Source organism: Littorina saxatilis, linkage group LG5 (genome assembly GCF_037325665.1).
Source record: "Littorina saxatilis isolate snail1 linkage group LG5, US_GU_Lsax_2.0, whole genome shotgun sequence".
Lineage (NCBI taxonomy): Eukaryota > Metazoa > Mollusca > Gastropoda > Littorinimorpha > Littorinidae > Littorina > Littorina saxatilis.
Genome location: NC_090249.1, coordinates 58,066,194 through 58,090,828, shown reverse-complemented (window position 1 = coordinate 58,090,828; position 24,635 = coordinate 58,066,194). Strand labels below are relative to the sequence as shown.

The window sequence follows — 24,635 nt, the reverse complement described above, 5'->3', positions numbered from 1 at the left end:
AGAGTCCACAAAGAGACAGGTGGAAGAAGTAACATCATGACTTTATTGTGAAAATCCAGAGATAGTAAATAAAGCCATGGCAAGTTAAAGGGACACAAAACATGGCATTACACCAGAAACACTGATTTGTTTCATCCTGTAGCTGTACATTAGTCGTGTGCGCAGTTTCTGATGCAACATTCAATACTTAGCAGTAACTTGCCTTGAAAGGAAAAGAAAAAAACAAAACCAAAGAAACACAGAATGTAATGCGAACATTGCCAACAGAACAGCAAATCACATGCTTACTTTAACTTTATTTCTTTGCAACAGGGGGAGCAGGGAGAGAGAGCTACCACATGGCACCAGCACAGTCAACCTTTAACAAACACTCCTCTCTCACTCCAACAGCCAACATGGACCAGACGCATGTCAAATTGCAACTATCGATGTATAGTTTGCAGTCAAATGCAACACTCTCTTGAAGATTTAACTACTGCTTGTTATAAACACAATCACACTTCCAATGTATGGTTTGCAGTCAAATGCAAACACTCTCTTGAAGACTTATCTACCGTTTGATATAAACATACACACAAACCTACAGTTCCCCAAGTATGGATGTTGGTGCATTCCTCCTTCAATAAATGCAGATACTGCACATGCCTACATGAACTTCATAGTTCATCTTGGTGTCATAAGCGTAACGTCCCAAAGGGGAAAGCACTGTTGGTGCTTGTCACTCTGGGATCAAGTACAGCAACTCCATTTGACAAGTCATGGCAATCTATTCAATACACTGCAGGAAAATGCTTTCACTTTCAAAAAGCTTCTGGCTTCAAATAATCTTCTGCAATGCAGACATCAAAAGATTCCCCTTACCGTGTGATCAGACTGAACATACTTAAAACAGTCAAACAGTTCCTTCGCTTGTTCATGTAAAATAAAATCCCCTCACATGGACTGGCTGTTAAAAGCTGCAAAACTGATCACATTAGCATCCATACTTATGGAATTGTAGCTTGCAGACCACAAACTGACCAGATATAAATAAACAACTCTGCTCAAAGACGATATTGGGAAAAACAAACAGTGAAATCTAAACTGAAAGAAACATGTGTTTTTCACCCATTAGCCGTTGTGTTGCTTGTAGCACATTGCTAGCACGAAATGAAAGACAGATTAGGGAAAGCAGCCCTGAAAAGAGCTGAAGCAGGGACAAGTTCTGTTAGTGCAAAGGCATATACGATGTATGGCTGGAACATAACTCACCTAATACTGAACTCTAAACAGATGCAAGGGTTGAAAACAAAAAGGTTTTATGCTTTGGTATCCGACTAATATATACAGACAACGCCGCTTACCTCGAACTCGCTTACCTTGATTTTTCGGATACGTCGAAGTGAACCATTGGTCCCGGCCAGCAGCCTTCTTTTTATCACTAAAATTCCTTCACTTACCTCGACTTTAGATAGCTTGATTTTCTGCTTAGCTCGATCTCATGCCCAAGTCCCACCTTATTTTGATCACATCGGTTAGCTCGATCTCCCAATTTTGCGGCCTTCACAGACTTTTTTTCCATATGACGTCAAACGAGAAGTGACGCACAAATGTAAACGTCATAAGATTATGTTACCCCAAAGAGATTAGGAAATCTTTTGCAAAGATAACATGGAAAATAGTTCCCGCCAAAAAGGTCGCTAAACCAATCAAATTGCCAGAAATGAGAGAGAGAGAGAGAGAGAGAGAGAGAGAGAGAGAGAGAGAGAGAGAGAGACAGAGAGACAGAGACACCACAGCAAATACTGGTGCGTTATTCAGCGCAGAAAAAACGCGTAAAATCATGTGCCCGTGACGCTCAAATAGAAAGAAGAAAAACAAATGACCTTTATAAATGAGGTCACAGGGCTGTGCTAATGACGACAATGTAGTAGATGACATGCACTGGGAGAAGCGGTAGATGACATGCACTGGGAGAAGCGGTAGATGACATGCACTGGGAGAAGCGCCGATGGTCAACTTAGTGTATACAGACTACACTGCTTACCTCCATTTTTCGGATACGTCGAAGTGAACCATCGGTCCCGGCCAGCAGCCTTCTTCATATCACTAAAAATCCTTCACTTACCTCGACTCCGGGAAGTCTTCCTTTGAAAAATCGAGCTATCCGACATGTTGGATAGCACGAATTTCGGATACCTCGAACTTATTTTGGGGCCCCGACGAGATCGAGGTAAGCGGCGTTGTCTGTATATAGAACTAGTACCAACCCAGACACAAACAGAATGGTTATGCGGATTTTCTAGTTTATGGTGAAATCACAGACCCAAACTGACTTGATAAGGCAGATGATCTCACACCAGACCTGTTTACCCCTAAAACATTGCATGTGTATTTTCTGGGAGCAAAATGAGGCAAATGTGTAGTTTTGTAATTGAATGTGTAGAATTTCTCGTCGACCTATCACAACAACAAGAACAATGATTGCTACTTTTTACCACATGTATTGATTGACTGACGGAAAAATGGGAATTGCAGACAGTGCAATGAGCATGATGTTTTCCTTTCCGCGAAGACAAGGCATGGGTAGTCCTGATGATATTTTGGCAGAAAGACCTGGTTCGGCGCATTGCTCGTCTTTTTCTTTTTGGTCGGTGGCCTTTCGGAGTCATTTTCTTCACAGTTCTCATCTTCACTTTCGTGTGCTCTGCGTTCAGCCATTGTGTCGAAACGCCCGCATGGTTTGGCAGTAACGCTTTCAGTTGTGCCCGGCATTTGCTTGGAGAAGCCTATTCGGCATTAACAAGCTACAACGCAACGCCCGTGGGCGCTTTACGCGCTGCACGCAGCAAACGACTGCTGGCCGAAAACATGGATTGGAAAATGGATCGGTCAAGGGAGATGAAGAAAATTACGGATTGTGATATGCGTAGCCGAAACAATACCGTTTGCGTGCAGGGACGGGGCGGTGTGAGAGCACAACGGGACAAGGAACAGGTGTAAAGACGAAAAAGAAATTTTTTTTTTTTTTTTAAATACCGTTTGCGTAGAAAACGACAGACTTGCGTAGTTGCGTAGTATATTATTCAAATTCGTAGTTTACTACGCTCAATGTGTAGTGTAAACAGGTCTGTGACACCGACGTGATATTACTTCCCAAAGCAAGACAACAATACAGATCGCTCATGTGTTTACACAGGCCTTATCAAAATAAATGTGTGCAAAATTCACATGCTGTCACTATAATACTGAGTCTACCTCATCTAAATTTGGAAGATCAGCCGCTGGAAGTTAAGGAAAAATTCAGGCTAACAATAAATACATGCAACAACAAACTCTTAAAACTTTTTTCTTTTTTTGGATTGGTAATTTGCACTGATACCTTTGCTTGCAACTATCAGATTTGAAATTTAATTTTGGCAGCGGAAACTCGGGTTACATACAGTGTTCACTATTCTTCTGGCCAAAAGCAATGCAGAATGGTCAAACTCAAATAATCAGTATTTTAACAAGAAAATTAGATAGAGGAAACCTGCAACACACAACCCATACACTGAACTATCAAGTATCATCAAATCTGTTTCAACATTAGAACTTGTGTATTTGCCGGGCAAAGCAGACCTTTGCCTTTCACCTCTAACACAGCTGTACTCTGAATCACTCACACACCAGGCAGAGAAACAAAAACTGTAGCATGGCCACAAACTGATAAATAAAAAGAGAGACAAAAGCTGCAGGTCGCAACTTTCAACAAACAGTCATCGTACCGTCCATGTGTATGCATTAACTGAAAGAAAATAACCAACGTACTAATCATATTCTGTGTCACCACATTTTTTCCCCCATTTCTTAAACTTAGCAACCAGGGAATTATTGAAATCAGCTTAACACAAGCAATTAGGTGTAGTATGGTAGTATTACGCCAAAAGAACTTCCATGCGGTTAGCGCGATGCATTGCCACGTAGGGTCACCCAATTCATCAGTCTCTTGCTATCACAAAATCAACTCTGATCATCGTCATCATCGAAGCCTTGGGATAATAGAAAGTTGGCGGCTAGGTCTTCGTTCTTTTCACACGCAAAGTAGGCCTGAATGCACATGCCCTCTGGGAAGCCAAGGGCTTTTAACTGCAACAGAGGAAAACAGGCTCGAGTTTAGACACATGCACACTTCACCATCACAGAAACAATTCAATTTATTTAGAAGATACTAGAGACGGAAAGATAGATGGTAAGATGCACTGGAGGGTTTTCTTTTGTTCGAACATACCATTAAGTTTCAAAAGTTTATACAAATTCTAAAACTAAAAATTCAATCACTGCTGCCACAGAGAATCTTTTCCCCAGCATCTCCTAATCATGAGTGAAAACAATAACAGTTGACGGATTGTCTTGATTTCTCTTCTGCAGGCAGATCTCATGTTTGAAGTACAAGACAGTATGCAGGCTTCAAAAGAAACATTTGATAGTTGAAGCTTGAGATAGTTATCAATGATACTGACACACAGAAAAATAAAGTACATGTCAGGGTGTGAAAGACATCTTTGCCCAATTTTGATGTCCAATTTTGACTGGAGATAAATACCTAGTACACTCGGCCGCTTCATTCTAAAACACTAACGCTCACCCTTTCGATAGCCTCTTTCTCTTGCGGAGTGACCTGAATGTATCCAGAGTTGCCTCCCCCTGCCTCCGTTTCCTGACCGCCACCTTGCCTTCCAGCGTCGGCTGCGTCAGGTTCGTTCAACATTTGCACAAAGCGCTCCTGGTTGGCACTGATCAGCTGCACATAGGTGAGGGTGAAGTCGGTTAACCTGGCTGTTTCTTCATTCTCCAAAGCATACAGGGGAACCCCCCTTTTATTTCTAAGACCTCAAAATATCTCAGAAAATCAGACCTCAAGCTTTTAATTAAGCGTTGCTGACTATGAATGTAAATGTAAATGCTTGTATAACTGTGTTTTAATTTTAAATGTGTCAAGCGCAAAGAGCATAATTGTAAAGTTATGATGTTGCGCTATATAAATGCTCATTTATTATTATTATTATTATTAAGTGGAAGGTAGTCTTAAAATGGGGCCGCATTTACAGAGGTCATGAAGAGAAAGTCTTAACAAGTCGCGTAAGGCGAAAATACATTTAGTCAAGCTCAGTCGAACTCACAGAATGAATCTGAACGCACTGCATTTTTTCAGAATGACCGTAGTCCGCCGCTTGTGCAAAACGGAGTGAAACTGACGAGCCTGTTCAGCGCGGTAGTCGTTTCGCTGTGCTGCATAGCACGCTTTTCTGTACCTCTCTTCGTTTTAACTTTCTGAGCGTGTTTTTAATCCAAACATATCATATCTATATGTTTTTGGAATCAGGAACCGACAAGGAATAAGATGAAATTGTTTTTAAATCGATTTCGGAAATTTAATTTTGATCATAATATTTTAAATTTTTAATTTTCAGAGATTGTTTTTAATCCGAATATAACATATTTATATGTTTTTGGAATCAGACAATGACGAAGAATAAGATGAAATTGTTTTTGGATCGTTTAATAAATTTTTTTTTTAATTACAAGTTTCCGATTTTTAATGACCAAACTCACTCCTTAGTTTTTAAGCCACCAAGCTGAAATGCAATACCAAACCCCGGCCTTCGTCGAAGATTGCTTTGCCAAAATTTCAATCAATTTGATTGAAAAATGAGGGTGTGACAGTGCCGCCTCAACTTTTACAAAAAGCCGGATATGACGTCATCAAAGGTATTTATCGAAAAAAGGAAAAAAACGTCCGGGGATATCATTCCCAGGAACTCTCATGTCAAATTTCATAAAGATCGGTCCAGTAGTTTAGTCTGAATCGCTCTACACACACACACGCACAGACAGACACACACACATACACCACGACCCTCGTCTCGATTCCCCCTCTATGTTAAAACATTTAGTCAAAACTTGACTAAATGTAAAAAGCAAGGTCTTAAAAGAGAGGGGATCTTGAAATAGGGGGTCTTAAAAAGGGGTTCCACTGTACAAGATGGCTACTGCCCAAGGGCTCTGGGGTGAGGCGCACAAAGCAAAGCTGGGTACTACCCAACTGGATTGGTTCAAATTGATATTTGTTGTCATTTCCACCAATCAGAACCCGCGGCTGGTTCACCACTTTTGCTTCGTGCACCCCAGCCCTGGTTCCTTAATCTGAGCAACGCCTTCCACAGTACGATTTCAAAATCAGACACTAAACTCATAGTATACCACTTAACATCAACCTCATTAAGCCAAAGACTCGTGTCTGTTGTAACGCAACTCAAGAAGAATGTGCCTGCAACTTGTCATGAAATCTGGAGTAGTGTGAAATGAACCTCAGCTAGTTATCAGAAACATACTGTATGAAGGAAACAAACACATAACCATGAAAACAAAATACCCCTGACAGCATATCAAAAGGTCAGTATAGCCACATAACACCACCTCCTTCGCATCTAAACACCAACAATGATTCCTTACCGCCAGAAGAGGAGGATTTGATTGACCGATCTGCTGCAGAAGGGCAGGCAGGAGTCCAGGGTTTTCTCTGATGGCCGTTCTCATCCGCTGAAACTGGGGCTGATTCCGCAGAAAGGAGAGATCATCTGCACTGCCGCCACCGCTACCTGTGCCCGCTGCCAAAGCTGAAAATAAACATAATGTACAACACATAAAGACATGAACCTTCAAGCTCGATAATGTGCACATGAATCTTGATTAAAAGACAGGTATTTTCCTTCCTGCATAAACTGCCTTGTAAATCACACTAGATCTGTATCAGCTTTTACAGTGGGTAAGTGTAAGAGCAACCTTCCAACCGAACAGTGGGTAAGTCTGAGAGCAACCTTCCAACCGAACAGTGGGTAAGTCTGAGAGCAACCTTCCAACCGAACAGTGGGTAAGTCTGAGAGCAACCTTCCAACCGAACAGTGGGTAAGTCTAAGAGCAACCTTCCAACTGAACACACATCGAAAGTCAATAGCCTAGCTCTTCTCTGCGCAGAATAGGAATTTTGGGCTGAATTAATGTTGTAACTGACATTTGTGTCAATCTAAGTTAATTCACACAAAAGTCTTTCTCTGCACAGAACACAGCCAGGCTGCTGAAGTGGAAGGATGCTTTTACCCCCTGTAAAACCCTACACAAGTCTGGGAGTGTGACAGTTTGAAGGATGCTTTTACCCCCTGTAAAACCCTACACAAGTCTGGGAGTGTGACAGTTTGAAGGATGCTTTTACCCCCTGTAAAACCCTACACAAGTCTGGGAGTGTGACAGTTTGAAGGATGCTTTTACCCCCTGTAAAACCCTACACAAGCCTGGGAGTGTGACAGTTTGAAGGATGCTTTTACCCCCTGTAAAACCCTACACAAGCCTGGGAGTGTGATAGTTTAAAGGATGCTTTTACCCCCTGTAAAACCCTACACAAGCCTGGGAGTGTGACAGTTTGAAGGATGCTTTTACCCCCTGTAAAACCCTACACAAGTCTGGGAGTGTGACAGTTTGAAGGATGCTTTTACCCCCTGTAAAACCCTACACAAGCCTGGGAGTGTGACAGTTTGAAGGATGCTTTTACCCCCTGTAAAACCCTACACAAGCCTGGGAGTGTGACAGTTTGAAGGATGCTTTTATCCCCTGTAAAACCCTCCACAAGCCTAGGAGTGTGACAGTTTGAAGGATGCTTTTACCACCCTGTAAAACCCTACACAAGCCTGGGAGTGTGACAGTTTGAAGGATGCTTTTACCCCCTGTAAAACCCTCCAGAAGTCTGGGAGTGTGACTGTTTGAAGGATGCTTTTACCCCCTGTAAAACCCTCCACAAGTCTGGGAGTGTGACAGTTTGAAGGATGCTTTTACCCCCTGTAAAACCCTACACAAGTCTGGGAGTGTGACAGTTTGAAGGATGCTTTTACCCCCTGTAAAACCCTCCACAAGTCTGGGAGTGTGACAGTTTGAAGGATGCTTTTACCCCCTGTAAAACCCTCCACAAGTCTGGGAGTGTGACAGTTTGAAGGATGCTTTTACCCCCTGTAAAACCCTACACAAGTCTGGGAGTGTGACAGTTTGAAGGATGCTTTTACCCCCTGTAAAACCCTACACAAGTCTGGGAGTGTGACAGTTTGAAGGACGCCAAATATCTTTCTGACACAAGATAGAAAGGCGGAAAAACCAAAGCTGGGCTGCAACAAACCAGTCATGCTGAGATTTTGTCAAACGTCAATGAAAGTGGCATATAATTCTCACAAGCATATCCCTACGAAACTGGCACACAAAACATGCCAAACGTGGTCAAGTGAACAGGTTTGTAAACTTGTTTGTTTATTTGGTGTTTTACGTCGTTTTCAACCATGAAGGTTATATCGCGACGGGGGAAGGGGGCAGATGGGATTGAGCCACTTGTCCATTGTTTCTTGTTCACAAAAGCACTAATCAAAAATTTGCTCCAGGGGCTTGCAACGTAGTACAATATATGACCTTACTGGGAGAATGCAAGTTTCCAGTACAAAGGACATAACATTTCTTACATACTGCTCGACTAAAATCTTTACAAAAATTGACTATATTCTATACAAGAAACACTTAACAAGGGTAAAAGGAGAAACAGAATCCGTTAGTTGCCTCTTACGACATGCTGGGGAGCATCGGGTAAATTCTTTCTCGTCCCTACCAATATGGGACTCCCCCTAACCCGCGGGGGGTGGTTTGTAAACTGCAGTTTGCCCACATCCCCTTCATCTGATAATAATGCTATTACCTGGAATATTCTGGCCAACAGCAAGGGGGCTGGGTGTACCTCCTCCACCACCGGCAGTGGTGGCGGGGGTGCCTGTGGCAGCGGCAGGGGGGGTACCAGCCGCTGGGGCCGGGGCGGTGGCTGGGGCGTTCTCCTCCTGCATATGGTCATCAGGAATCCCCTGCAACATACACATCATCATAATTCATACAGCACACCTTGCAACATAATCATGCACATCATCATCAGGAATCCCCTGCAACATACACATCATCATAATTCATACAGCACACCTTGCAACATAATCATGCACATCATCATCAGGAATCCCCTACAACATACACATCATCATCAGGAATCGCCTGCAACATACACATCACCAATCACCCTGCATCATACACATCATCATCAGGAATCGCCTGCAACATACACATCGGCATACATCATATTTTCATTTTATTTCATTTGCCTTATCTTCCCATTGCTGGGAATACCCTGCAGCATGCACATTATCCTACAGCACATTTTACTTTTTGGCTCACGTAAGTGTAGCCTATGCGATCGTAACTTTGTCTGTCTGTGCGTTTGTGCGTGTGTTTGTTTGTGCGTGTGTATGTCTGTGGTAGAAACTTTAACATTTCGTCATTTGAAGACGTCACATTATGACGTAAGAGGGTGAGACGTCACGCGAAGGAATTACTGAAAGTCTCGGTTATTGTTATTTTGAGCGGGCCGAGACTAGTTGGCAGTCGTGTCCCTGTAAGTAGGCTACATGCAGACAGACAGATCTAGATCTAGTGTCTCGCTTTCTTGCACAGTGTCACCTATGCTTACTGTGTGTGTGTGTGTATGTGTGACGGAGTGATTGAGTTTGTGTTACTGTTTGTCGATTTCTTACGTGAGCCTTGAAGGCTTCGCCTCTTGTATTTCATTGACTTCTTTATCACATTGCTGGGAAATTCCTGACAGTGAAAAGCCAGCAGCAACAAGAGTCGTGCTACCTGGGTCTGTGCATGTTTAGGTGTAATCAGTCACATGCACTTTTGGTACAATCATTTAGGTCTTTTACGTGCCAATTTGGTGACATGGATACCAGTCTGCACATAAAGTTGACCTGTGTACGGCCCGGCTTCGAACCCTAGGATCAAAAGCACAGTGCTCTAGCAACGGAGCTGCCCCCCGCGGCATATTATGCTTTACAATATTGAAGCATGTAAGTGATGACAATGACAAAGCGCTGACCAAAACATATCTAAACAGCCACCGGATATACCCATTCCTGGATATTTTTACTTAAAAAAAACAGTGACAGACAGATCGCTTACATGATGAAAGGACCAAGGCATCTAACAGAAACATTCAATACTTTCAGAATGAAATGTATACTTTATGTAAACCAGCAACAAACCCAGCTAATACCTGACTAAACTTCAACAAACAACAAAACAAAACTGAAGTGACTGAAAAGTATCAATCCACGGTAAATGAGAACCAGCACTTACCCCTAATGTACAGTATCAATCCACGGCAAATGAGAACCAGCACTTACTCCAATGTACAGTATCAGTCCACAGTAAGCTAGAACCAGCACTTACCCCCAGGCAGTACTCGACGGCTCTGTCCGGGTTGTTGAAGCTGGCCCTCAAGGCTCGCACCACCTGGTCGCGCTCGAAGCCCATGTTCATGATCTGTGACACCATGTTCTCATACTCCTGGCCCGTCACCAGCGTGCTTTCCGCGGACTGCACTGCTGTGCCGGTGGCCCCCGCATCTGTGGCCGGTGTGGTGGGGGTGCTGGGCGGTGCAGCAACACTGCAACAGTGAACACACAGTTATCACAATCCCTGTCAACCGTTGAGTGAAATCCTGCCAAGGACATGAGCAGTGCCTTAAACTTGACATTCAAAATCCTGCATCACATTTTGTTTGAGAAATAATTCATCATAACTGTGGAGTCAAATCCTGCCACGAGCAGTACATTACACATGACATGCGAAATACTACACCACATTTTGTTTGAGAAATAATGTGCTATATTGATCAAACTTGCTATGATGAAAACGGCACTCGCTTTGACTTCTTCGGGCACTTTGCAGATTAGAGATATCTGTCAATGGACAAGGGTACCCCCCAAATTAACTGCCAAAATGTTAATACAATTTACAGCAAAATGGAGAATGTCTTTGCCAAACATTAATAATCCTTATTGCCAGTGTTTCCTTTTTTTTTTTTAAAAGCCACAGTATTCTCTTTGCATATTTCTAATAGCAAGTTGATTCTCTACTATGAGACCGATGCCTGAGAGGAAACTTTGTCCAGGTAAAGATGGAGTGTTCTATTTCTTTGTATAGCAATGTGTTTACATCGTTACTCTTCTTTAGCCTTACACAAGGCAATACTGGTCAATAGGGTGCAGGGGCAAAAGATGAGAAAAAAAGTTGCACCAAGCCCCAAAGCATACAGTATGACACACGGGGCAATAGCCAAACACTGTTCAAAGATTGAACTCAGGATTTCTGATAGCCTACTTCTTAGTCCAGGACTCAGGGCTGAGTTTTGGCGCTCGCCCGCTCGCCAGCGGCGACTTCAAATCACGTCGGGCGAGTTCGAAATTCCTCTGAAATCGCCCGCCTGGCGAGTTCAAATTTCGATGAACGCAGTCGATCGGAACGGCCGGCGAACAAAGATCTCGCGCGGTTCGTCTGCTATAATATCGGACGCCATGTTTCTCGCGTCTAACGCGACCACCTCCGGAAGTTCCCCACTCGCATTCAAACTTCGTACTGTACGGCTGTGCACACGCTTGTAAACATGTGGAGATTTATTGACACTGTCACTCCCCCGCCGCAAAAAAAAACAGAGAACGGACGATGAAAAAAGAGGTAAAAAGAGACAGTATGTTAACGAAACACTGCAGAGAAAATGGCAGGAAAGATGGAAGAGGACAGATACCGGCGAAGAAAGAGAATGGCTCGTGTACGACGACACGAAACAGGAGATGCATTGTGCTGTGTGTCGAAAAGGAGGTAAATTTGTGTTTAGAGATTTAGACCTGCTGGTGGTGTAACACCGTGTTATTGACTTTTTAAACTCATTTGTTCAACTTTACTTGTGATCAGAATGTGATACCAGGAGGTAAATTTGTGTTTAGAGATGTGCATTTGTTCAACTTGTGATCAGAATGTGATACTTTATGTATTAAATTAAAATGTTATGTGCCAGTGAGTTTGTGTGGACTTTCAGTAACTGTTATTCTTGCAATAGATTGTGATTTGTTACTTGTAGTTATGTGTAGTGTTAATGTGTGCCTGACTGCCAGGAGGTAAATTTGTGTTTAGAGATTTAGACCTGGTGGTGGTTTAACACCGTGTTATTGACTTTTTAAACTCATTTGTTCAACTTTACTTGTGATCAGAATGTGATACCAGGAGGTAAATTTGTGTTTAGAGATTTAGATGTGCCAAAGATTCTGCAACTTTTTAAGACTGGCAATTACGAGACAGAGTGAAAGTTAATGTGTGATTGTGTGACACTGAGAAAGGGGATGACTTGTGTGTGATTGTTTCCCTTTGTATGTAAATGATTAATGGTATGACTATATAATTATGAGGGTGTGCATTTGACTACTATGAGTGAGGTTAACTGAGTGACAGTGAGTGGGTGAATGTTGATTTGATAAAATGTTTTCTTCATTGAATTGATACTTTACTGTTTGCTTTGTTATTGAACCATAGTGAATAATTAAAGCACCCCAAACATACAAAGTTTGTTTATGTCTTGTGTTTGTTTGTGGCATTTAAAATAAGCATGTGAGCATTGTTTGTATAAATGTAGGTTTTTGTGTGTTTGTCGCGGCCAACGCGCGATCTACGAGCCGTTGATATGGTTGGAAATCCCGGCTGGTTGGGGGCCGGTTGGAATTTTGGGGGGCCGGTTCAAATTTTGACTTACCGGCCCCCCTGGCCGGTAGCAAAAAAAGTTAAGGTACACCCCTGAGGACTGGAACAGCCTACCGGACGATGATGCCTATGCTGATACTGTCCAGATTGGATTCATACTGGAAGGGCACCGAAAACTCGGGACTGGGTGGCCGAGTGGTAACGCACTTGCGCTCGGAAGCGAGAGGTTGCGTGTTCAGGCCTGGGTCAGGCCGCAATTTTCTCCCCCCTTTCCTAACCTAGGTGGTGGGTTCAAGTGCTAGTCTTTCGGATGAGACGAAAAACCGAGGTCCCTTCGTGTACACTACATTGGGGTGTGCACGTTAAAGATCCCACGATTGACAAAAGGGTCTTTCCTGGCAAAATTGTATAGGCATAGATAAAAATGTCCATCAAATACCCGTGGGACTTGGAATAAAGTAAAAAAATTCCATCTCACACGGCATTAAGTCTCAGGAAACATGAATACACGCATGCAGGAAAAAAAATAATATGGGTAGCGCCGTATGTATGGCAGCTCGCTTTCCTCGGGGAGAAAGCAGCCCGAATTTCCATGAGGGTAACCTCACTGGACTGTAAATCTTATCCAATCCAATCCAATCCAACATCTACAACCCAAGCTGCCTTTGCTAAGCCCACATACAGCAGCCTGTTGTTTTTTTAATCAAGACAGACGAACAGGTCTTTATTAAAAACCTCAAGCGCTGTAAAAGTACAAGTTATACTCATAGTCCCTAAAGTACGGTACTGACAGAAGTCTCCTCACCTGGGATTGCTGTCCCCCTTGCCCTCAGTCGCTGCCGGTGTGACGGGGGGTGCAGCAGCTGCAGGTGTGGAGGTGGCTGCTGCAGCCTGGCTGGTGGGGGTGGGGGCAGCCGCTGCTGTCTCAGCTGGTTTGCTGGCTTCTGCGGCCTTGACAGGGGCTGCTTTTGGCTGTTGGGAGATTCACAAACAACATGCATGTCTGGCTTCATGAGCGAGCAACACAAAACAAAATCTTCACAATCAATCAACAAAACGCGTACAGACTACATGTAGTATGCTGCATACCAACAAACCATGACAAACTTCTTGCTCAAGAGATCCATACATGTTGCGATCAATTTATCATATTAAGTGTGAAAGTATGGCACTAATGAGTGAGGATCCAGACAGCACAGGAAATATGAAGCCATCAATTTTATAATCACACAGCACTGTTCAACAACTTTGTTTCAGACTATAATTATAACTTTAACCACTCAAATCACCTTTGTAGGCAAAGCAAGTCAAACATGAGCGAGTTTGGGCTATTAAATAGCCGTACAATAATGTGAATGCAATTGCAAAGGTAGGGAGACAACTCCGTCAATGCAGAGCCAGACATGAGACCACAGAAAGTTGAAAAATACTGAAATCATAAAAAATCTACTAAAAACAACAAAATGCAATAACAAGAAGGGCAAAGCCCATACGACTCACATGCTTTACACATTTTTCCTACCAAAATACATGTGACCTTGACCCAAGGGCAAGGTCATCCAAGGTCATGCAACACAAAGCTGTTAATTCAAGACATAGGAAGTACAATGGTGCTTATTGGCTCTTTCTACCATGAGATATGGTCACTTTTAGTGGTTCACTACCTTATTTTGGTCACATTTCATAAGGGTCAAAGTGACCTTGATCATATGTGACCAAATGTGTCTCATGATGAAAGCATAACATGTGCCCCACATAATTTTTAAGTTTGAAACAGTTATCTTCCATAGGTCACTTCAAAATATGTATACAATCCAACTTTGAAGAGCTCCTGTGACCTTGACCTTGAAGCAAGGTAAACCAAACTGGTATCAAAAGATGGGGCTTACTTTGCCCTATATATCATATATAGGTGAGGTATTGAATCTCAAAAACTTCAGAGAAAATGTGAAAAATAGCTGTTTTTTAGGCAACATTTATGGCCCCTGCGACCTTGAAGCAAGGTCAAGATGCTATGTATGTTTTTTGGGGCCTTGTCATCATACACCATCTTGCCAAATTTGGTACTGATAGACTGAATAGTGTCCAAGAAATATCCAACGTTAAAGTTTTCCGGACGGACGGACGGACGACTCGGGTGAGTACATAGACTCACTTTTGCTTCGCATGTGAGTCAAAAACCGTTAAATCATACCTCAATTTAAAATTCGTAGAAAAAAAAACCCACCCTACCCAACCCCCCAACAACAACAACATTAAAACAGTGCAGAAAATAGACGGTAATGAAACTGAAAAGAAACAAAAATAAAATATGAGAGAGAGAAAGAGTAGGTACTCAAAAGTGATTTTTCAAACTCCAGAATTAAAGGTTATAACTTCCATGGTCTTGTAGATCTTTTTATTCTGAGCACAGTGATGTAAATTTGTATTCTGTAGGTGAATTAGTTTAGTAGTTATGTACATTTGAAAAGTGCAATTGTAGGCCTTTTAAACTCACTTTTTTCAAGAATAAAAAATCGTCAACTTTGGAGCCTCACTGTGAACCCAAAACAAGAAATATGAAGCTAATTTTGAACAGATTACCTCTCCATATCTAAGACTTTTAGCTCAATTTTTTCCCAAAATTTACGGGTAAGAAATAATTGAATTGAAGAACCCAAACTTGGGCAAATCGTTCAATTTTACCGTTCAAACACGTCTAAATCTTTAAAAGGATATATTTCAGCTTCTAACTGTCCTACCAACATGAACTTTACATCAAAATGATCAGCATCGACAGATCTGTAAACACATATACACAGACAAAGAAATAAAACAGGTTTGAAAATTTTCGTTTTTCAAGGCTAGTACCCATCTAATCTTCATCTGGAGCTGGAAGATTAGTGCCGCCCAGATGAGCCTTGAGGCTGGCTGTCAGGTCCTCAATGCTACCAGTGAGTCGAAGGCAGCCCTTCTGATTCAATACTGTTTTCTGGTATCGAATTTGGTCCTTCAATGCGTTCAAGAGGGTTGATTTCTTTTCTCTTCTCAGTCGTATCACCAGAGCATCAACATCTTCTGCAATGACACAGGGGCCACCAACAGCCGTCATCTTTCTTATTAGCTCGGTTTTGGTTGCTGCCTGTCTGGCCTCCTTTGCCGCCTTTTTTGCCTTGTTTTCCAGGAGCCTCTGCCTCAGTCGCAGCAACACCGCTTTCTCTTGTTGGCGGTTGTGGTGTCGCAAAGACTTCCCTTTCCTTCGAGCGAAGGCAAGAAGATGGCTTGACTGGGTCTCCAGTTTCTTCTTCAACCACAGTGTTGTCCTGTTGTGGCTCAGCATATTTGTTGACGACCTCTGGTGGACAGATGCATTGCGCCGCTTGTTAATGTCATAGCCCAGGTCACCGAAAATGTTTTCACCGAGCAGATTTGTCAGTGGGCAGTGGTTGAGGACATCTGGGAAGGGAACTGGTTGTCCACCATACACACCGTCTTCCAGAAAGTCATTCAACTGCCTGCGCAATACACTGCACATGTCTGGCATCAGCTGCCGTAGAGTACACTGGGCTGCTTCGATGTGCTGACTGGCAAAGTTGTAGATACTGTCCTTCAGGGCTGCTTTGTTTCCTTGCAGTTCGAATTCCCCATCAAAGATGCCCAGAAAGTGAGGGTCCAGGAGAGTGCTGGAATAGTGCATCAATAAAATACTTACACAAATTCAGCAATTAATACAATTATTGCTCGTGCTATAACCAAACACTGAATCACAGAATTCTTTCCTTACATTTCTTTGTTCTTGAATATAAAGTTCAGCTAGAGTTGCAAATTACTCTGGTATACGCAGATATTTTTGAATTCATTCGTACAAAATTAACCCTTGAAGTGTCAGAGAAAAATGTAAGTTTGTTAATATGAAAAGAAAACAGAAAAAAGCTGAAGAATAGGCTGGATATTCTGCAACTTGCTTGTCCATCCTGTGGATAATGAGCTGGATATATACTTGTGGAACTCTGTGTACTTGACTTCACTTTGGAGAAGCTCCAAGTATGGACCGGTGATTCGGACGAAGACCAGGGCAACAGCACACACCACAGCTACAATTCGGAGGTCATCCAGATCTGCAGCAACACTCTCAATCTTGAGTGGCTCTCTTCCCTCATCCCTCTCTCCCTACCGCCAACAATCGACTTTTCTCTACCTCCATCCTTCCCTCTCTCTCCCTCCCCTCTGTCCCTCCATCCCACTCTCTTTCTCTCCCTCCCTCCCCCTCTCTCTCCCTCCTACTCTCTTCCTCCCCCCTTATCTCCCTCCCCCTCTCTTACTCCCTCCCTCCTCTCTCTCTCTCCCTCTATCCCACTATCTCTTTCTTTCCCTCCCTCCCTCCCTACCTCCATCCCTCCCACACTTCCTCTCCCCCCCCCCCCTCTTCTTCCTCCCTCCCTATCTCCCTCCCTCCCCTTCTCTCACTCCCTCCCTCCTCTCTCTCTCCCTCCATCCCACTATTTCTTTCCTCCCCATTTATCTCTCTCTCCATAGCTCTCCCCCCCCCTTACCCTCCCTCTCTTTCTCCCTCTCTCCACCCCTCTTTCCATCTCTCTATCTCCCTCCCTTTATTTCTCTCTCTCTCCCTCCATCCCGCTCCCTCCCCCGCCCCCCCCCCCCCCCCGCCCCTGCTGTGTCTCCTCTCTCTCATTCTCTCCTCTCTCTCACTCGCTCTCACTCCCTGTCTAGTCTCTCCCCCCTCTCTCTCTCTCTCTCTCTCTCTCTCTCTCTCTCTCTCTCTCTATTTCATCAACAGCAAAACTCTCTCTCTCTCTCTCTCTCTCTCTCTCTCTCTCTCTCTCTTTCCATCTTGTGCAAATTCGTAGTGTTATTTTCACTGTTTTGTCATTTCTCTTGACAACACTTCTTCTTCCAAATATTCTGGTAAAACCAAGTAAGTCCGCTTGCTTAGATCTGCGTATTTTTTGTTAGATCTGATATTGGGGGGAAAGTGGTAAAACCATAGATGTGTATTGGGATATCTATGGTAAAACCAAGTAAGTCCACAAAATGCCCAACAAAACCAAAACCATCCATCAGATTACTGTATTATCAAAATAGGGTTTTAAACGTAAATTAATGCTATCTATCTTATTATCTCGGTGGTTTGATCTAGATAATCATCACTTTTGAGACATTTTATCAAACAGTAAAAGTCGTTTTTCTCGGAAGAAGCGTCAGTGGACTTACTCGGTTTCAGCACACGCATAGCAGAGTAGGCTACAGACAGACATATCTAGATCTAGCGTCTCCCACGCTTGCACTGTGACTGTGTCTATGCTTACTGTGTGTGTGTGTATGTGTGACGGAGTGATTGAGTTTGTGTTACTGTGTGTCGATTTCTTACGGGAGCCTTGAAGGCTTCGCCTCTTGTTAGTTATAACTGATGTAATGGTATCGTTTCTTTATAAGGAAGCCAAAGGCAATTCTCAACTGTAACCCGAAATACCGGAGAACGTTGCAGCATGCAAAGCACACCTTGAAACGACATCGAGCAGACGACACAAAACCGCTGATTTTGCCACGGGTCACGTGACCTCGTTTTTTCATGATTTTCCACTTATATTTAGGTGCTACAACCACAAAGCCTTTAGAAACCATGAATTTAAAAGCCCAGTCAACGTTGCCCATTCAACAATCCTTCATTTGAAACGTACATTTAATTAAATCTGTTGAGAACCACAGCTACCATTTTACACACATGAACACCATCAATGGACGACCGATCTCTGCACATGCGATCGGCATTACTAGCATGTATCCGCACAGATTTTATTTATAACTGATAAAAACAATATGAATCAGGATTCTTAAGAACTGTACTCACCAAGAAGAGCTTTGAGATTCCATGATTCGCATGGACGAGGCCGAGAATCAGCGATGTCTTCAGTCGCTCGACAGGGCCGTGAACAAGCTTCGGCCATCACGGCTCAGGGTGACTGGGTTGCACAGACGGCTTTGTTTACGTTTTTCTCCCGTAAAGTGCTCGGCGTACAAATAACGTTTAGGCAAAAAAAATACCGCATTAATTAGTCGAATACTTCTTCTTTCTGATAATATCCTTTTGAAATCGATTGTAAATCGCAAAACTTCCAAAAAATTATATCATATATTTCATTTGCTTTGCACGTTTTCTCGCCAATGTCCGATCCCGCTTACTGTTACATGTTAATGAAGCTGAGAAACAAAGCTTTTAATTGGTTATCATTTCTAGGTCAACCGATGAAACAACGCGAAGCACTCTGAGATTGTGTGAGCATACTGTCAGGCCTGACATGTCACAGAGCGTGACGTAATGGCATCCGGTGGTCACGGGGCCTTCGGTTTGAGAGTTGTTATCTGTTCTAGCTCAACAAATACAAACAACCATCACCACAGAAACCAAGATAAGACTTCAAACTTTTGTTTCATTCAGTTTTTTATTACATGCGGTACGTAATTACACCTGAAATCATTTGTGAATCTTTAGCAAAACGGGATAACACCGGCTTTGGGACAACTCGGGAAAGAGGCTTTTGACTACCTAGAAAGAGAGAGAAAGAGAGAGAGAGAGTCTGAGAGAGAGAGAGAGAGATTGTCTTACCATGGAGCCAAATGAGCCAACTGACTGGTTGGTAAGCTGGTCTTTCACTTTGGTCACATGCTTTACAGTTGTCACATGCAATGTCAGTGCCTTCTTTCCATTTGACCCGTACCTTATAACATCTATATATACCCTAATATTTTCTCAACGGATTTGCACGAATCTCGAGAATGACCCCTGGGACCTTCAAAAATACGGAATTCAGTATAAATACTGAGAAGTCTCATCACTGAGAGCAGCTGCCGCGAATGGGGGACTACTGCGTCAGTCTGTCACATAAGCATGTACTTGCCACACTAATTTGATAGCAACAGCGACGTGCGCTGTGGCGGGGTGGGAAGACGTCGGCCTTTTAATCGGAAGGTCGTGAGTTCGAATCCCGGCCGCGGGCCGCCTGGTGGGTTAAGTTTGGAGATTTTTCCAATCTCCCGGGTCAAATTATGTGCAGACCTGCTAGTGGCTTACCCCCCTTTGTGTGCACACGAAAGCACAAGACCAAGTGCGCACGGAAAAGATCCTGTAATCCATGTCAGAGTCCAGTGGGTTATAGAAACACAAAAATACCCAGCATGCTTCCTCTAAAAGCGGCGTATAGCTGCCTAAATGGCGGGGTAAAAACGGTCATACACGTAAAAATCCACTCGTGCAAAAACACGAGTGTACGGGGGAGTTTCAGCCCACGAACGCAGAAGAAGAAGGTAGCAACAGCGAGTAGAACTAGAAGTAGAACATAACAAATGAGTGCTTCTGAATAAAACTGGGAGTGCTAAAAACAGACTTACCTTTGTCACCATCACCACCACAAAATTCTTCTCTTCGATCTTGTACTCCTCCACTTTCTTTTCATCATCTAAAATTTTCCCTGAAAAAAGCAACACTAGCACATCAGCAGTAGAAACAAAATAATGTTTGAAACAACACAGAATGTGGTTCACTTTCTTTCAAAGAATCCATTTCACATCTCAATAGACCAATTCCCAAAATAACTCTGTCGGGTTTGTAAAAGAGTGAATGCCCTTTTGGAAACACATGGACAGGTGCACATGTGAAGTTATTTGTGAGAGAAATAGCAAGGTATACACTATTTTTGAACACCTACAAACCCAACGCAGTTATTTACAAAAATCGTCTATTGCGATTAAACCACATAACCTTTTCCTGAATTCACAATGCTAGCAGCTGCTTCTGTCTGTGAGAGTGAGACAAAGAAATTTCAAGTTGAACTATTGTTTTTCCCCGGATTTTAGCAACTCTTACGCAGAGAAGCACATGAACAAAATGTCAAGTAACAGGTAGGGTTTCTGTAATAGTAATTGTTAAAGGGCAGCTGTTGGGTTGTGGCTCTCAAAATCTGTTCATCAGAATGAGTTCTCATGTAACTGAAACTATACTTAAAAGTTACTTGGTGATTTTAACAGCTTGATAACACAAGTCCGAAGATTTTAGACATGCTACAATGTCTTTAATCAAAGAAAGTTTGCATTCTTGGCTGAGTCAATGCAGCCCGCTCGAAAATTACTTCCCTTGGACGCGTGACGTCAGCCGAGGAATCGGCCGGGTTGAACGGCGCTCTCTTTATACCGTGTAGTGAGCGCAATGGGGTTGTCTAGTCAAGCCCTAAAGCATACTTCACGGGTAGGTGAAGAGAAACTTACGATGGGGTGTCTTCTCCCAGGCCAAAATTTCGCAGTAAAAAAACGGAGTTTATAAAGTGTCTTCCGTCCCCCTCCTGCTTTTGTTCAGGTGTTCCCACTTGAACCCTGTTTTTGTTCAACTTATTGGCATATAATGTCACGCGTCGAGGGACACAAACACACACACACACACAAACACACTCACACACACACCCACAAACACACACACACCACACGTGTAATCACACACATACACAAACACACACACACACACACGTGTTATCACACACACACACACACACACACACACATACGTGTTATCACACACACACACATACGTGTTATCACACACACAAACATACGTGTTATCTCACACACACACACGATAACTATCACAATCACAGTTTGACAAATTCATCTTTGATTTTTTTTGCGGCCGAACCCCCCTCCCCCATTTTCCACACTAGATCCACTGTTTCATCTTTGTCTTCGTCTCTCTTCCCTTTATCTTATCTCGTCTACCTACTTGAGTGAGTAACTGAAGAGGTATTGTCATTATCTCTTTCCTAGATTTTCCCACCGACAGAGTTGGTTTTTGTCTTGAATTCAGTACCTCACACGTACATGGTAATTGGCGTGACACGGACCTTCTTCAGTGTAAAGTGTCTGCTGACCAGGGACACGAGGGTCTGTGGTTGAGCAACTTTATGGTTTAACCGGGTGTACTGGGGGAGTAGCAACAGCATGTGAACCACTTTAGAAATAACTTGTGAAGGTTGCAGTTGGTCAGATCAAAGAAGAGAAGATGGGAACATGGGTCCTGAGAAAATACCACCACCCTAATACTTTACTTTGTGCAAGAATCAATCACGCGTACAGCATTACAGATGCCCAGCTGTACTCTGCATTGTACTGTAAACTTCGCAGCGGCCTTATCGGGTTCCTCGGATGACGTCACTGCCAGGCTAACGCTGCGGCGTCTCTTCTTGTGCTGACAGAGTTGTCGGTCGCGGATTTTGAGTCGTTTCGGCCTGCCAACTGCTTCGTTTTCTTGCGGATTGTGAGAACTAGCAGAAAGTTTCACTCATTTTCATGGTTTCAAACTAATGATAAAAGTATCTTCTTCTGGACCAAATCAACAGTCTTTAGTTGAATCAACTCGGAAAATTCTTAAACGCGTGTTTGCACGCGACTCCGCGCATTTTTGAGGCCAGGCAACCTGACAGCTGCCCTTTAAATTCTGCAATTGTTACATATCTGCACAAAACTAGATTTACATGGATATAAAAAAAATCTGCGAGGATAAGTATTTATACACTGTATAGGCGTCTCTCAGACGCACAGTGCCTGTACATGGCACCATCAAGCACTGAGTTAGGCCTAAAAAAAAAATAGGTGTGGTTATGGTAACCCGACCTACCCTATTTTTAGGGGCTGACCCTATAACTTTTTATTACATTTGTCAACAAAAAAAAAAAAAGAAAGAGTGCAGAAAACGCAATGAAAGCAAAATCGCTCGAGTCGCACACTTATTTCCCTGTCAAGTAGGTTTAATTTGTACACATTAGAAAAAAAAGTTTAAAAAAAAAAAGTGATTGCCTACCTTCCTTACCCTATTTTTTTTGGCTATGTTACCATAACCACACCTATTTTTTGGGGGGGCCTTAGTTACAAAACCACTGATTGTAATTTCAGTCTGTATTTACAGAAAAGCCCTGTACTATAGTGTGTTCACACCCACATATGCGCACTCTCTCTGTGTCTTTTTTATCTCCCACTCTCACACAAAGAGCGTGATAAATTCACAAACCTGCATAAATCAGCTTCTGACCTCCTGCAGGATAGTCTTTCCCTTTCTCTGCTTCAATTTGTTCCTTAAGGTCTTTTACCTGCAACCACAAAAGATGCCAGCCATGTAGCAATATTAAAATCAAGCCTGTCATGGATGGCCAAATTGTCTGCCCGGTCACCACGGGCTTGTAAAAAATGTGCCAGGCTAGTAGAAACCGTCTACCTGGTCGGCCAGTGAAAATTCTGGTCATGCAAAACAGCCTTCAATTGTACTATTGAGTTTCAAAGTCATTGAAACACTTTACAATGTAGGGACTTCTGTTGTCTGCAAAACCACCGCCATGTGGGAGTGAAACAAGAACAAGGCTCCTGTCTTGGACGCTCTTTGCATGCAAGAAGTTGGAGTTCTTGCAAAGTTCTTTGCAAACATAAAGTAAAGATCTGGCAAATGAGCTTTATTTAAGTCAAAATAAAGGTAGGACCTGAAATAACAATGCATTGGAGGTCACGACTAAACAAAATATGAGCCCGATCGCTTTGATAGTTTCCGAGAAAAGTCCAACGTTAAGGTGGTGTCTACGGCCGGCCGGCCGGCCGGACAGACTAACACTGACCGATTACATAGAGTCACTTTTTCTCAAGTGACTCAAAAACCATGGCTACACTTCAGCCGTTTGTGTGCCAAAGTGATGTTGTACACGAAAAGGATTTCAGCAGGTTTTTGCGTCTGTTTGGCGTACTGACTTGACTGGAGGTATTTCCTCTTCTTCATTCATGGGCTGAAAGTTCCATGTTCACTCATGGTTGTACTTTTGCATGAGTGGATTTTTATGTGTCTGTATTAGTTACCGTTTTTATTTTACCCTGCCATTCAGGCAGCATACACTCATTTCGTGGGAGAATGCAGGTATAACTTATAAGTTAAGTGACCCAAACTCGTGATCATTTTTGGAAAAGTCATTTTAAGTCCACTGATCTTATGTCGTAACAGAGAGGGGGACGTAATATAGAGGTAAAACTAAGAAACATTAAGAAATAGAAGAAAAGATATATCTGTCACAAAAAAGTGGGTCATAATATTGAGGGAGCCGCCAAATAGAGGGGGCGTTAAGGGGGGTACCACTGTACTGTTAGGGATATCAGCCCTCATAGGCCTTCAGTCTCGGGGAAGAACCTGAACATAACCTTTGGCTTTGCTGAAGGTCTAGTACCCAACTGCTGCGCCACATAACCAGCCTTCATGACAAAAGAAGCAAGTGAGGAAGAAGATACTGTACTTCGTCAGGCTTGAAGTTGAAACATGTACAACTAAAAATCAAAACAACCTCTTTCGACTGGACCCCTCAAATGGTTGTCTGGGACAGGTTTAAGTCTTAATTATTCTTCAGCAGCCACACTGACGGAAAAAGATGACACCATTCGCCATTAAGTCCAGATCGTCGCTGTGGCAAAGGACCAAAAAGGAACAGAAGCCTGTTCTGCATTACAGTGATGCCTTTTTTCAAAATACAATAATCTTTCAAGCTTTAGACCAAAGCATGTGTGCCTGATCAGTTAAATAGGAATGCTAGATAACAATTCTCAAGACAGTATACATAATCATTTAATTCAGATTATCAATAAGAAGTGTTTTCCAATCAAAAACAACGTTATTGTGTGAGATAAGAATGTTATCATCAAAATACCATAAAACTCTGATTATTCAAGCAGACAATGAGTAACAGTGACACAGCCGACTTTTTCACATCCTTTCTTTAAAAAAGAAAACCACCAACAACTTCTTACCGTGCTCTCACCGTCAACTTCAACCTTGAAAGTTTGCTGTTGCAACGTTTTAAGTGTTATAATCATTTTGGAAGCCAGCTGAGGAAACTTATAGCAATCCTAAACAAGTAGTACGCAATAATGCGTTTTCAACGATCCTGCTTGATGACAATCTGCTTAGAAAGACGCCATTGAATGACGTCACGCAGCAAACGTTA

At 42.8% G+C, this 24,635-nt stretch overlaps 1 protein-coding gene across 1 annotated transcript; it reads right to left on the bottom strand.

Moving 5' to 3' along the window:
• Window positions 1-22: 22 nt before the first annotated feature.
• On the bottom strand, window positions 23-24,618 carry LOC138967542 (UV excision repair protein RAD23 homolog B-like). The gene is made up of 9 exons (XM_070340115.1): window positions 24,439-24,618; window positions 22,673-22,751; window positions 20,011-20,090; window positions 13,430-13,596; window positions 10,321-10,537; window positions 8,747-8,906; window positions 6,475-6,638; window positions 4,607-4,762; window positions 23-4,107 (listed from the first exon to the last, which is right to left on the bottom strand). Exons 1-9 carry the CDS (start codon window positions 24,502-24,504, stop codon window positions 3,982-3,984), a joined length of 1,215 nt encoding a protein of 404 aa, XP_070196216.1. The 5' UTR covers window positions 24,505-24,618; the 3' UTR covers window positions 23-3,981.
• Window positions 24,619-24,635: the final 17 nt, after the last annotated feature.

Coding starts and splice junctions, on each gene's coding strand:
- LOC138967542 (XM_070340115.1), bottom strand. CDS start 24,504: ATGATTATAACACTTAAAACGTTGCAACAGCAAACTTTCAAGGTTGAA. Junction 22,752..24,438: donor AAGTTGACGGTGAGAGCACG/GTAAGAAGTTGT, acceptor TTGTGGTTGCAG/GTAAAAGACCTTAAGGAACA. Junction 10,538..13,429: donor AAGGGGGACAGCAATCCCAG/GTGAGGAGACTT, acceptor TCACTGTTGCAG/TGTTGCTGCACCGCCCAGCA.